The following is a 14,701-nucleotide window of genomic DNA, read 5'->3' as shown; positions in this document are numbered from 1 at the left end:
TGGCGTATTTAACATGGATGGAAATATGACATTTCCTTAACTGCAACCTTTTTTATCAAAAAATCTGTTTATAAATCATCCTTATTAACGAAAAGCATAACGAGCTGGTGTGTAGGTGGACAAGGACCAAATGAAAACCAATACGTTTTTAATCCTTACTGGGAAAAGTAGATATGTGGCGATTGTTGAAATGAAGCAGTATTATAAGAAGAAGTGAAATATTACCAACCACGAGAACTTTTGAGTAAATTGAGAGCGCAGAAAGGGAGTGATTTAAACTATTTAAAATGAGGTGGCTTCATAATGAAAGACATTACCAACCACAATACCGATTGAATAAACTGGGAATGCAGAAGGAAGGTATTTCCAACCTCACCACAATCTCTCTCTAATAAAGTGAGGGAGTAAGGGAGCGTTCTGATGCCTCGGTACGTCATGGGAAAGTCCAACAAGAGTTCTTCTCATGAACTGAACGCGTGTGCGCGGCTGATCTACCCTCGTCTTATTGATTAAAGAAACCCCTCATACGAACCTTCAATGATGAACCCTCACATCAACCCTCGCGTCCACTAGCAGGTAGCGGGCATGAGGGCTCCAAGCAGCCATGCAGCCCTCACCAACCCTCGCGGTAACGATGCAAAATGGCGGACCATCAGTGCGGAAATTATCGGTGGTTTTTCGGCGGCCGGACGTTTGCATTCCATATCTGAACTTATATGAGTTCGACATTGTGAATATATCTACTTAAAATAACTAACAGTTATTTTTTAGCTGATCAGAGTCGACGTTAAGACTTACTCTGCAGCAAAACAATTTCTACTCATCATTCAATAAACACAAATAACAGTTTTAGTAAATGTGTTAGCACCTTAATTAGAGTTAATTCAGCCGTGAATTCAGTACGATTATTCAATCAAGTCATTTACATTAGCGGCATTCATGCATGCATGATAATCTTCAGTTTTTCTCAGAAACACACGAAGGTTTTTTATTGAATCGCCTTATCAAAATTGGTTTGAATGAACACCAATTTGAACTGAGCTGTAATACAATACAACTGCAAGGCAGCAGTTGTAAAAAACGACGTACAGATGTAATTACAAAAAGTTTTTTTCCATTGATGATTATAATAGTTGATGATTATTTGGTTGAATTTCATTTATTTTTACAACACTTCTCTTTAACTTCAAATCTTGTTGTTTTTCTGCTACAAATATTATAATCCATATTTAACACACAAATCCCTGTCCAATCGATCTGAGAATTTGCATACTCGCGTTAAGTCTGAGACAATGCTTGAATCAATTGGCAGGAATAAATAATTTTAAAAAATTAATTTGTTTTAAATATTAAAAAAGTAAAATTTTTAAAATGTTTCAAAATGAAATAAGAAATGAATTGTACATGTTTAACATCGGAAAAATGGCCTCTTTAGACAGTTTTTTAAACGCAAATTACTTCTTATATTATCTTTTTCATGCACCATAAAGTTTAGGCAAAAACTGCAAACTATGTTTTAATAACTAACATTTATTAGCACCTGCAGTTTTTTTAAACACTGCATTAAATAAATCATGCAAAATCTATTATGAAAAAATTGAATCCTGAACTGTCGAAACGAAAAAACTAAATAAATTAACGGGCCAATTACCATTCAGATTTCAAACAAATCCCCCAATCGCAGGCATGGCAGTCAAAACCATCGAGGACTTAACGATCGTTACGGTAATCCCGACCCTCGATCATATATATAATCCCGACCCTCGATCATATATATAATCCCGATCCGTGATCAGGCGGCCATTTTGGCACGGGGGCGACACGATCGAGCAGGTGTGGCATGCGGGCGATGCAGCTGCCGCGGCGTCGTTATGTGCACGTGCCCTATGGAGGGTACTAGCCCACGTGCCCTATGGAGGGTACTAGCCCACGTGCCCTATGGAGGGTACTAGCCCACGTGCCCTATGGAGGGTACTGGCCCACGTGCCCTATGGAGGGTACTGGCCCACGTGCCCTATGGAGGGTACTAGCCCACGTGCCTTATGAAGGGTACTAGCCCACGTGCCCTATGGAGGGTACTAGCCCACGTGCCCTTTTGCGTCTATTTTGTTGCATGCTTCTTATAAATATTTGTATATTATGATAGTCATTGTACTCGCATTAGTATTATTACATCTTCAAAGCGTCGTGTTCAAACTCACGTCTCCTTAGTACAGACATTTTTGTCAAGAGAAATTCATACATATATGGACGAGGCTCAGATGTGAAATGGTTTGGTTTAGTTGGCGCTTTGTGTATAAAATGAATGTAAGAATATGAATAAATCCGAACTGGATGAATCCGAACTACGTGTAGAATATGAATGAATCCGAACTGAAGCCTCCTTTGTCGGGTTCAGTTCGGAGTTCATGAGAGATGTGGTCGGGTTTCAAAGAGGTTTTATAAGTTTGGCTTCAGATCTGATGGGACTTCGAAGAGGTAAAGTTTGGGTTACAAGTGGCATATGGATAAATTTTACGAGGATTAAATTTGGTCATCGGGTTTATATGTTAGTTCTATTGCTTGACCAAGTTTGTGTGGGACAATTCTGGGCTTTAATTAAGTGACTTGGTGTTGGTTTCAGGAATGACCATCTGTGGAATTAACTAAGACTAAGCTATTAATTCGTGCAGGGATGATGCCAGATAAACAAGGCTAAGTTTAGGTTTAAGTTAGGATAAAGCTGAGGTTCAGGTTGGTTGGCGTTGAAAATGGAAGGCAGGGTGAAGGGATATTGTCCCCACCTGCCCCCATCACAAGCGTGTCCGTCCGATGCTGTCGTCCACTCGAGCGTGAACAACATGGCCGCCATACCAGTCCACGAACTTTGCGATTACAAAAAAAAATGAAGCCTATGATATGAAGAGGCAAGAACTTGTTTAAGAACTTTGACTAGAATCATTGTCTGGGAGGCCACTCACAAAATTATCTAGTAATTAATGAAGCTGGCGTTTTAGAATGTAAATTAAGGTCTTCGAAAAGGAGTCGCACATAGATTATTTTTGAAAATAATTTTCCAATTTGCGAATCATTATCAATTAGTTGTTTGGACCAAACTCCGACGCGAATTGAGTTAAGTTTTCATCGTTCCAAAAGTTAAAAATATCTGTGAATTCAACCTACAAAGTTGAGGTCTGCAAAGAGTTTAAGGAAGATAATGATTGATGATGGATCAAATGGACAAGAGAAGGTCAAATTTAACATAGCACAGAGAACAATAACCCTAGCAAAATTTAGAGTCGCCCCAGCTTCTGGTAATCCCAATCAGAAGCTGCCGCGACTGTAAATTTTCACTGGGAAGTTGTAAAAAGTAAGATTTTAGACAAAAAAAGGGGGGGGGGGCTAGACAAGATATTGGAGGAGGGCACAGGATGCAGGAGCAGCTGGTGCAGGAGGAGCAAGCAGGTGTTCCTGAAATGCTCGCGCTTCTGTTCCTGCTCACTCCTCTGTTCCTGCTCACTCCCCTGTTCCTGCTCACTCCTCTGTTCCTGCTCACTCCTCTGTTCCTGCTCACTCCCCTGTTCCTGCTCACTCCTCTGTTCCTGCTCACTCCCCTGTTCCTGCTCACTCCCCTGTTCCTGCTCACTCCCCTGTTCCTGCTCACTCCCCTGTTCCTGCTCACTCCCCTGTTCCTGCGCACTCCCCTGTTCCTGCGCACTCCCCTGTTCCTGCGCACTCCCCTGTTCCTGCTCACTCCCCTGTTCCTGCTCACTCCCCTGTTCCTGCTCACTCCCCTGTTCCTGCTCGTGCCCCTGTTTTGCTCGGGCTCATAATCTTAGCTTTCTCTGCTCCTATTCCTTCTCATGATGCTTTGTAGTCACAAATTTTGTACACAGAACATGAATGGAAGGGATGAATGATTTGTCTATGTATTGATTATAATTTTTATTTATGAACACTTGAACCATCTCAGCACTATAAATTGTAAGCATTGTTAAGTTCTTGGTTTTATAAAAAGTATTTAAAAAGTATTTCTTTATAACGCTTAGCGATGATTTTCAGCAGGTGGTGATTGCTGCAAAGGAAAAGTCCCAGTGTATTCAAGACTCCAGCAGGATTGATATGTGGTTGATGGGGTTACATGAGCGTTGCAGGGTTTGGGGCTACCAACGAGGAGCAGGGTTGGGGGATACAGAGAAGGTTTAGTCAGGGATGAGAGAGGTTATATGGGAGGATCGGTCAGGGATGTGTCAGGGTAGGAAGGATCAGTCAGGGACAGGTTAGGGTAGGGGAGGATCGGTCAGGGATGGAAGAGAGATAGGTTAGGGTGGGGGAGGGTCAAAGGGTCAGGTAGGGCTGTGCAGGAGCCAAAAGGTGGCTTCTGAGCACGGGCGCTTAATTGCTTGCTGGAGGAAACCAAACCAAAGGGAAACGAGCGCCGGCGTCGCAACAGCTGGCCAGCGACACGCGCGTCTGCCGCGCCGCTTCTGGTTTTTTACGTTATTATTGCCGGCGTATGGGTGGCCGTCCGTGAGTGGCGACAGATCGTAGATATTTTTATATTATCCGTTTTATTTTATACAATTATTGCCGGTGTATGGGTGGCCGTCTATAAGCATCGACTAATATATAGTAGATACTTTTATATTAGCCGTTTTATTTTATATAATTAGTAAGAGTTTGGGCGGCCGTCTATGAGAGACGACTAGTCGTAGATATTTTGATATTAGCCGTTTTATTTTATATAATTATTGCCGGTGTTTGGGCGGCCGTCTATGAGTGACGACTGGTCGTAGATATTTTTACATTAGCCGTTTTATTTTATATAAATATTGCGAAAGTTGCTGTGGCCTTCTATGAGTGGCGACTAGTCGTAAATATTTTTATATTAGCCGTTTTTTATATAATTATTGCCGGCGTTTGGGCGGCCGTTGAAGAGTAACGACTGATCGCAGATATTTTTATATCAGCATGTGCTCACTGCAAGAAAACTTTATTGCACTCTCACTCTCTACTCGAATTTCGATTAGATTCTCCTCGACGTTTCCGTTCATTGAATCTGAGACTGATTTTTTAGTCGCTTTGAGAGTCGCCTAGTTAGATCAATTATACCCGAATGGTTGAGAATCTGTTGCTTTGTCTCATTAACGTATATTAAAATAATCTATTAGTAATAAAATGACTTAATGCAGTTTTCTCACTAATTTGGTCAGTTTGCTTTCCCTGATTATTAAGGCTTGGGAGTCAAGCTCGAAGGGAGCTCGATTAAAAAATATAAAGACAATAGCTAAGACATTACCCAACCGTGTGTCAGCTTTTCATTACAATACATCACGAGCGTCGCAAGCGATCATAATGTCACCATATAAAGTTCGATGCTCATAAAATTACCGAAAAATACAGAGGTCCTGCAACTAGCAGAGCTTTTGTATTTTTAACATCTGGTATGCCGCACAGACGCTGCATGCGTCAACTGAGGTACACTTACGAGCAAAATAATTAAAAACAAAAATAATTGTGTTTGTTTTGATATTGTCCTCTCATGAATAATCACAGTAAACTTCATAAATTAGCTAGCAATTACTATTCATTACACAGTAAAAACTTTTGGCGGTAGATTTAAAAAATTTGTTAATAATATTAAGACTCCAAATGAAGAGTTAGTCTCATCAATTTTAATTTTCCATATCAGTCCATCGGCCTAATAGCATGAACCGTAATTGACAATGGCAGTCGCTGAAAACCAATATCTGGAATTTCAATTTTTAAAACTGGCAAGAGCGTAGTTATCATCACGGTGGAATCGAAGATATATATTTTAATAGAGCCGATGTTTTAGTACGATGGACTAACTTCAGTATGACAACCAATTTCTATTAAAGAAATTTTTTAACCATCACTGTGATGATGGCCGTCAAATCTTAACGCAATCGAAAATTTTGATTTTTTACCGACCTTGTCTCGACAGCCGTTAAGCAGCAACGTCCGTTAACGACCAACACCAGCGAAGCGTTCAGTGATTAGCATTCGGTGCTACGCTCGTCAGAAGCGAGTGGAGTAATTTCCTCGTAATGTTCACGCATCGTGCACATTCACGTTGTTTTTGCATACATTTTGACCGCGATCCCTTGGGATGTATGGGAGATGCTGGCACCTATAATGCGTCGTGTGGAAGCGATGTCATCCTTGACGAAGTATCTTCCGAATACGTTTCTCATTGAGGAAGCTCCTACAGTTAGGCGTAGCTCTGGCCGATTAAAAGTTGTTTCCGTGTTTATCGTCAAAAAAGTCCCCTGGACTAAGCGTGACCTCTAAAGAATTATCGCAATTAATCATGACAGGTGCTAATTATTCGAGTATTTCATTTTAGTTTGAGAGCATGTTATGAACAATTGTAATTCAAGTGAGTTTTATTAGGACTTTTGTGTACATTAAAGTGAAAATCTTTGCATTTCAAAATAATTTATTCCTGCCCATGTCTCGGCAGAAATGATCTTCACCAATCGAATTTCAGGTTCAGGCTGCCTACAAAACTTTGCCACGTTTTCTAAAGAATATATTTATTAAACTTTCTTTTAAAAAATGATTGATGAAAACATAACCACTCGCACTTTTATGATCATGACGAATAAATTGATTAAGTAGGAACAATACGTGTCTTTATGGCTGATATGGTGCAGTGTTTATGACACAAACATGTCTAGCTGCCATAAAACTTGACACGGATCTCGCTGCCTCTTTGTAGCTTAGCTTCCGATTGCATCAAAAACATCTGCTGTCTCGTTACTTTTATCAACGATTCAACCCACCAAATTTCCTTTGACACTGAAAACAATTATACTAATTTCTTACTTATATAATGCACATATCACTTATTTGTTCTTACAAATATTTACATTGTACGAATTTTCAGATCTTTGCAAACCTTCTAATTCGTTCCAGCCTTTTATCCAAGTTAGTAATTTGAAAACTTGTCACTTACAGTGAAGGCTCATAGAGTGCAATCGCCAATTGACTTCCCACTCGCAATTAAATCTCCCAGCCTATGTGTGTACTGAGTATATTTTTAATTAAACAGCACAAAAATATCAATATAATTATATATATATTTTCATTATATATGTAATACAAATTTGTGGATTTGAATTCACAAATGTTCTTTGTGGATTTTTATCTTGGCTACGGATTTTGTGTTCTAAACGAGCGAATTTCACGACAAGAATATTCGTGTGCCGGGAGATTTCCGTGGTTGCAAATGGATATAGCTCTGTAACTAATTCTAAATCCTGCAAAAATTTGTTTAATTAAAAATTTTGCTCCTTCTGGAACATCATTAGCCATGTTTAAATTTCATTATAGCTATAAAAAACCTAAACGAAAGAAGTTAATCAAACGGAGTCGACCATCAAATGTAGGCGCTGCATAAGCGCAATTGACCATCCTTTAGAAGTTGAATTGTTTGATGAATTTGGTTTACCAAAAGGAATGGATCGGGAAATAAATGGAAACGCATAAAAAAGTATTCACGATTATAGATAATTTTAAACCGTGAGGTAAAAAAGTCTACGGGACTAGCGTGTAAAATTTCAAAAACCGCGTGGCCGATTTCATTGATTAAAATTGCTTCCTGTATTGTGAACGGACACTCCGGATAATGCATTATTACATTATGCATCTAAGATCATTACTATACATTATTATTCTAGTATCATTATAAATTAAAGTGACATAAATATAGATGTAATTTTATGATTATTATTTCATAAATTTTGTTCCAATGACAGAAGTGATTAAATTTACCTTAAATTACATCTTCAGCTTCATTGACTCTTACTTAATGACCTCTATTTTTAAAAATAATTAGTTTAAATGTTCATTGTAACTGTGCAGACAGTGACAGCCCCGCAGCGGGAGCCATGGCTCCGTCCCCCTTGGGGGGAAGATGGGGGGCCTGGAATACCCCCTTGTCTGGGGGTCTCCCCCTGCCTCCCCTCGCCACCGTCCCACCTCCCCTCACCAGCCCCCTCAACCTCACCATCAAGAGTAAGAATTATAGCTTATTTATGTTCTATTTATTTTATCTTTATTTTTATTATCTAGGTTTTGTTTTCACGAAATTTGTCATTTCATTTTAAATAAAACGAAGACAACAAGAAATCTGGAACGAAACATAATTGAATTAATTGTCCCTCATGTGTTCAAAATCGATACTTTTGAACTCAAGCAAGCCGCTTCCTTGAATTTTGTAAAACTATTGATGATACACAAATATTTCCTACTAGTATTTAAAAACTAGAAGTTCGCGGCCATGCATGGGAGGCAACGATAGATTTCTCAGTAACTTACAGTAAATTATTGTAGTTTTATAAAAATTAATATACATTGACATTTTCCGTTTATTTATATCTCTGGCTAAAACTTAAATTTTTCATTGACATGTTCCATACTATGTATGATTTATATCTCTGGCTAAAACTGAATTTTTTCCATTAAAGGACCGCCAGTTTCCCCCGAGAAGGACGAGCCCCTGAATCTGTCCCTGAAGGGCACCGTCCCCGGGATCTGGTCGCCGGCGTCGGCGCTGGAGAGAGAGGGTCGCTCCCTCAGTCCCATGGACACAAACTTTGACGCTGATGTCATAAGACAAACTAAAATTAATGAAGTTTTGCAGGTCAGACTTGATGTCTTGGGAATCAAGTATTCTCCAGAAATAAAATAATTAGAATGATTATAATCATAAGAATAATAAAAACAATAATTATAATAATTATTGTTTTTAGAATATTTTTGTATTGTGGAATTATACCTGCGTAATAATTAGAATATTTTTGTATCGTGGAATTATACCTGCGATGATGTCGTGAGTCTCACGAATTTCAAGCGTTAGTGGAAATACAATTTCTTTGAATGATTTGAATATCATGAAACATTGAGATTTGCGGAATCAAAGTCATGCTAAACTGGAGGCAATTAATTTTGTTCACGATATCTTATGTTTTAATTTTGGCATTCTAAAATTAGTCTCGTTACCTAGCGAGTTACCCAGGTATTCTTTCAATTACAGAGCTCACTAACAGTTGGTGTCGAATCTCCATCGTCAACTTCTTCGGTGCGCGCTTTCGGTGGCTGGAGTTTGGGTCTTCAGCGCTACGAAGAATTTCTGAGGCGCAATTCCACGGCTCGTCAAAGCTTCCACGGCAGCGCGGAAGACCTCAACAAAACAGACCTCGAGGAACACGCCGCGCAGAAGCAAGGAATGGCTCCATGGAACTGGGCCTTATTGGCCAAACATAAGATGTCTTTGCAGGGTAGAGATGACCATCGTCTTAACGCTGCATTCACAGAGACTAATGGACGAGAACAGGAGTTAATTCAAAGAAACCGGGAGTTGTTAAGACAAGGAAACCTTTTTGGTCATCATTCCGACTCTGACCCGCACGATGAAGATTCATCCATGGAGGCTCGTACTAGAAGAGGCGTTGACATGCGTGAGGTTGAAGATACGAACAGGGCAGCAAATAGGGATATTCATATGGATGCCCAAAGGGACCGTATTCACGAACACCACAGGGAATACTACCGTCACGATGCTTTTCAGTATCTGCGTCCACCCATTGATGTCGAGATGCGCGATCGGCGTTTGCTGAACGACATGATTGCGCAAAGCAGCTTCGAACACAAAGGCTTGACACCAACACATCTCTCCCCAAGAGATGCTGCGTCTGCTTCAAGCTCTTCCCCACACTCACACTCACAGCAATATTGCCCCGAGGGGGACTGGTATTCCCCAGCGGCCCCACTCAACTCCCACACGGCAGTCCACATGTCGTCTGGATCTCCTAAAGCCGAGAGAATATTCCAGGTTAGATAGTATATCAAAATATTGATGTTTGTCAGTTATAAAATAGCCTGAGTGTATCTTAAGGTATCTACGCATAAAATTATGCCCTAAAATACCTTTCTGATTGAATTTGAATGTAACGCGTTTATCTCAAACAACTTCTAACAATAAATTTCTAGGTTGTCTCAAAAACTTTGATTGATTTAACATCGTTGAGTTCGTCCAGCGCAAACATCTCTCAAACATTCAAGAGCAGCATAACTCTTGTTCGCGTACTTATCCATTTCATTGTCGATAAAAAATTATTATTTTTAATCATTCTTATTTTTAAAAATTTTAAAATTATTATTTTTTTATCATTAACAATATTAATCACAATTTTTAACGTCGAAAATTTCAAAATTATTATTTAATATCATTGGCAATATTATTCACAATTTTTAACGTCAATTGCGGGTTCTGCGTAGGCTTTTTAAGGCCGTAAGGTTAACATATGGAAATACTAATTGTTCTTGCATGCAGTGATTAGTTCACGAAGACAAAAATCCATGTTCCATCAAAGAAAATACTTTAACTATTGACAATTTCAATTTTTGGCCAATACAGCAACGAAAACCTATTGCAATATAGTGTAAAAAGTATAAATTTACGGACGGTTGTGTCTAGATTTGTATTAAACTTATTTCTCAACTTCAGCAGTATCTTTTAACTAATTATGAATATGGTAAACAGTGCAAACAGTGCAACAAGACGTTCAAGAGGTCATCCACCCTATCCACCCACCTGCTTATCCACTCGGACACACGTCCGTACCCTTGCTCCTACTGCGGCAAACGCTTCCACCAGAAGAGCGACATGAAGAAACACACATACATCCACACAGGTGAATATTACGACATTAATATATTTCTTCAGCCTACATTCATACAGGTGAATATTACGACATTAATATATTGCTTCAGCATGCATCCACGCAGGCGAATATTGTGACATTAATGAATTTCTTCAGCCTGCATTTATACATGTGAATATTATGACTGTAATGTATTGCCTCAGCCTACATTCATACATATTAATATTATGACATTAATGTATTGCTTCAGCCTGCATTGAAACATGTGAATTTTACGACATTAATATTTGTGTCAGCCTACACACACACATTTGAATGATGTAATATAATCCAAAGCTTTAGCCTATATGCGTACAAGTGAATGTTAAGACACAGATACGATACTTTAATACATATTTTTAAATTTGATTAATATTAGTTTGAATAAACTTTTATTACTATATTTCTTACAAATTGTAAATAAATAACGTTACTATTCTGGTGGCCAAAATGATATCGATATATGAATACGGTTTCAATTATTGAATAAATGTCGATGATATTTAGGCAATCAATCAATGATGATGAAACATTTAATGAATGTATTCCTAATCATGGAAAGAAATCCCAAACAAGCTCAGGCTTAACAAGTAAAAGTTAGAAGTTAATTTGCGACACATTTTTTTTTAATTCTGTCATAAACATTGAAAATATTCGATTTCGCACTATTAAATTTAACAGGAAAATGCCTGTAATTTATAAGGTTTGAGAAATGTTCACAAGCCTCAGCTGTCGGGTGCTTTGTCAATCATTACTCATGGCGTCGAGCCGTCAATCCAGTTCTTGGTCAAGTCCTGGATAAAATAACGTATATTAATTATTTTATTACTGTGCTTTGTTCTACTTACGAGCACTGCTAGAGCGTTACAGTTGTGCCAGAGTTCATACGCATCTATGAAATACAAAACTGAGGGAATAAACTGTGCAAAGCACAAAGCAGGACAGGTTCAAAAAGATTTTTAATACAGAAATAGCTTTCGAGAATTAAAAACGATTTACATAAAAGTTTGAAAAAGAAACAACCTTCGATTTAGAGCCGAGAAGAAAATAAATGCCTAATTTAAAAAGTGGAGCGAAGTAAACTCATTGGTTTATAGGACAGCGCGGTTTCAAGGCGTGAGTAGCCATGCATGCAAAAATCAAGCCAGTCTTGGCTCTTTACAAGCTTGGTTCCTTTGAATATCGGCCAAGTGCTCGCTTTAACGGGTCTTTTGAGGCGGCCTTACTAGCCCGGCATGTGAGTAATGACCCTAACAACTGCTCCTTATAAATGACCTCACGAATGCGACAACAAATGACCTAACAAATGAACCAAGATGCTGTCCTGCAAGGTTCTATGAGGATCGGGCTTTACCGTTCACAGAATATCGATACGGAGGCGCGAGACAGCCGTTCAAAGGAAAAATACCGGGCTTAATTTTGCGACATATTTTCACTCGAGAGAGCCAATAGATTTTCAACCCGTGCAAAGACTGCGCATTTGAAAGGTTGTCTCTCTTTTGAGCAATAATTTTCCTGGCTATTTAGTGTCAGTTATTATTTATTCATTTAAATAATCACGCGCACAATATTGTGGCGTGGATCAATTCATCCAAATCTTTCTCAATGTACACTTGTCTCACGCAGGTACTCAGCATTGTTATGTCCCGAGTCAAGAATCCTATGGTTTATTTCTGAATATACTCACGAGTTTTTCATTGCAAAAATCTCATATGCATGAATTCCCATGCATCTTTGATCAAAAACATAAGCCTTCCTGCATTACACATGAGACACAGTTTCAGAACAGTTTCAGTTTCAGAGCGTTCCTATGTATATCCCGAGCGTTAAGTTATTCCAAGCATGGTGTCCGAGAATCAATGAAGACTATAATCAATTCGGCGCTGATAAATAGAGCGCTTTGGCCGACGCTGCATTATGTAATGGCTAACAGCACAAAATGATTGTGCCAAGATTTCAATTGCTGGCATTGATTCGATCTGGCGGTGGCACTCTTGGTGGATGTATAGAAGGATTCTGTCGCGACACCGAGACTTAGATTGATTGCTTCTCTCTGTTCATTGCGTCAACAAAATAAATTGCACCAGCGGCTACATCGTGCAGAATAACATGGCTGGTTCATAGGCAGTTCATAATAACATGGCTAGTTCATAGGTTGTTTATAATAGCATGGCTGGTTCACAGGCTGTTCATAATAACATGGCTGGTTCACAGGCTGTTCATAATTAATAATATGGCTGGTTCACAGGCTGTTCATAATAACATGGCTCGTTCATAGGCTGTTCAGAATAATATGGCTGGTTCACAGGCTGTTCATAATAACATGTCTGGTTCACAGGCTGTTCAAAATAACATGGCTGGTTCACAGGCTGTTCATAATTAATAATATATGGCTAGTTCACAGGCTGTTCATAATTAATAACATGGCTGGTTCACAGGCTGTTCATAATAACGTATATGTTTCCTAGTCAATTCAAAATAACATGGATTTTGTTTTCTTGTTCAAAACATTTATTTTGACCTATTGATCTATCCTGATTAATATTGAATCACAGATTTTTCTTTGACTATGATGTCTTACTTGATATTTATCTAATATTTTTTTCTTTTTGGCTCTCCAAAGCACGGTTAATAAACGCTCTATTGAATTGAAAAGTTTATCTTTAGTTTTATTAATATCGATACACAGCTTTTTCAGCTGCAAGTTTAGTATTTGGAACTCATCACATTTTGTCTATACCCAGCCTAGTCTATCTAGTCTTTGAATACACGTGCAAAGAATGAGTAAACTCTAATATTTCCAGGACTGCTCTAGTCATAAAGGACGGCATTTACCGTCGTAACACAAAGGCGCGTCGCCTCGTGGTACTCACCTTGTTTGGTTTGTTTCATGACAGGTGAGAAGCCGCACAAGTGCGTGGTGTGCAGCAAAGCTTTCAGCCAATCCTCGAACCTGATCACCCACATGCGCAAACACACCGGCTACAAGCCCTTCAACTGCGGCCTCTGTGATAAAGCCTTCCAGAGGAAAGTGGATTTGCGGCGACACCGAGAATCTGTTCACCCCAACTGCGAACATTTGCCGCCTCCGTCCCCCTCTCTCATGCCCGAACATCTGCATCAGGATATGACACACGTGAGTCCAAATGGCATGGAATCCAATTCAGAGTCTCCAATTCTGCATAGAAGGCTGAGCGTTCATCATAACAGCTTCAAGCCTGAAATTATGGATCCAAGTTTCCCAGACTATGAAGACCGTCAGCATTTCATGGAAAGAGATGATGGTAGATCGCAGCACAGTTTTGGAGGACGGAAACCTCAGTTCAGTGACGTATCGAGTACCATGTCTTCGCTGCCCACGACCCGGAATCTTGTGTCTACGTCGTTCCAACAACAAGTGCCTTCGTCTACCTCTTCGCTTAATAGTTACGAAGAACGCATGAACGATGTGCCCTTGGATTCGGATCCCGAAGTGGGCAGTCCTTCTCCCTCGACGAGTGATCAGCGCCGTCGGGAACACCATTTTGTAGAGGGGGATTTACACCTCGTCCAAGACAGGATCAGGATTAGCACTGAGCTGGTGTCAGGGAGCCGGAATCCAACTCAGATACCGGCAATGGCCTTGTGAGTGCCTCGTTGGAGTCTCCGTAAAGTTTCTTCACTTTCAAGGTATCTTCAATTTTTGAACCTGCCGTATTTAGCGACGGTTTTACCCCACCATTTTTGTAGAAGTGGTTCATATCAGTTAAGCCTTCGTGTGTGGCTAATACAATGTCCTTAACAATTGTACTCCACTTTCAATCTATATTTTCAGTAGAAGATTAAATTAATCATTTAACAAGAAACAAAATACCAATATCGTGTTTGGAAAATCACAATCTTTGCCGAACACGATTGGTACAAGGCATGAAGCTGCTAAAGAGGTCTCACTCATAAATCTGAATTGTTCAGTTTTGCATAAAAGTTTCATGTTTGAAATAACAGTCAGA

At 39.4% G+C, this 14,701-nt stretch overlaps 1 protein-coding gene across 1 annotated transcript in view; it reads left to right on the top strand.

The window, feature by feature from the left end:
* Positions 1–14,484, top strand: part of LOC108670583 — a 35,618-nt gene extending 21,134 nt beyond the window's left edge. Inside the window, exons 3-7 of the mRNA XM_018158048.2 lie at positions 7,870–8,022; positions 8,475–8,650; positions 9,044–9,841; positions 10,553–10,703; positions 13,610–14,484. Coding sequence (XP_018013537.1) covers positions 7,870–8,022; positions 8,475–8,650; positions 9,044–9,841; positions 10,553–10,703; positions 13,610–14,340 — 2,009 coding nt within the window. The 3' untranslated portion in view covers positions 14,341–14,484. The remainder of the gene's footprint in view (positions 1–7,869; positions 8,023–8,474; positions 8,651–9,043; positions 9,842–10,552; positions 10,704–13,609) is intronic.
* Positions 14,485–14,701: the final 217 nt, after the last annotated feature.

Source organism: Hyalella azteca, unplaced genomic scaffold (genome assembly GCF_000764305.2).
Source record: "Hyalella azteca isolate HAZT.00-mixed unplaced genomic scaffold, Hazt_2.0.2 contig11947, whole genome shotgun sequence".
Classification (NCBI taxonomy): domain Eukaryota; kingdom Metazoa; phylum Arthropoda; class Malacostraca; order Amphipoda; family Hyalellidae; genus Hyalella; species Hyalella azteca.
Note: the sequence above shows the minus strand (reverse complement) of the source record. Positions and strands in the feature narration are given on the sequence as shown.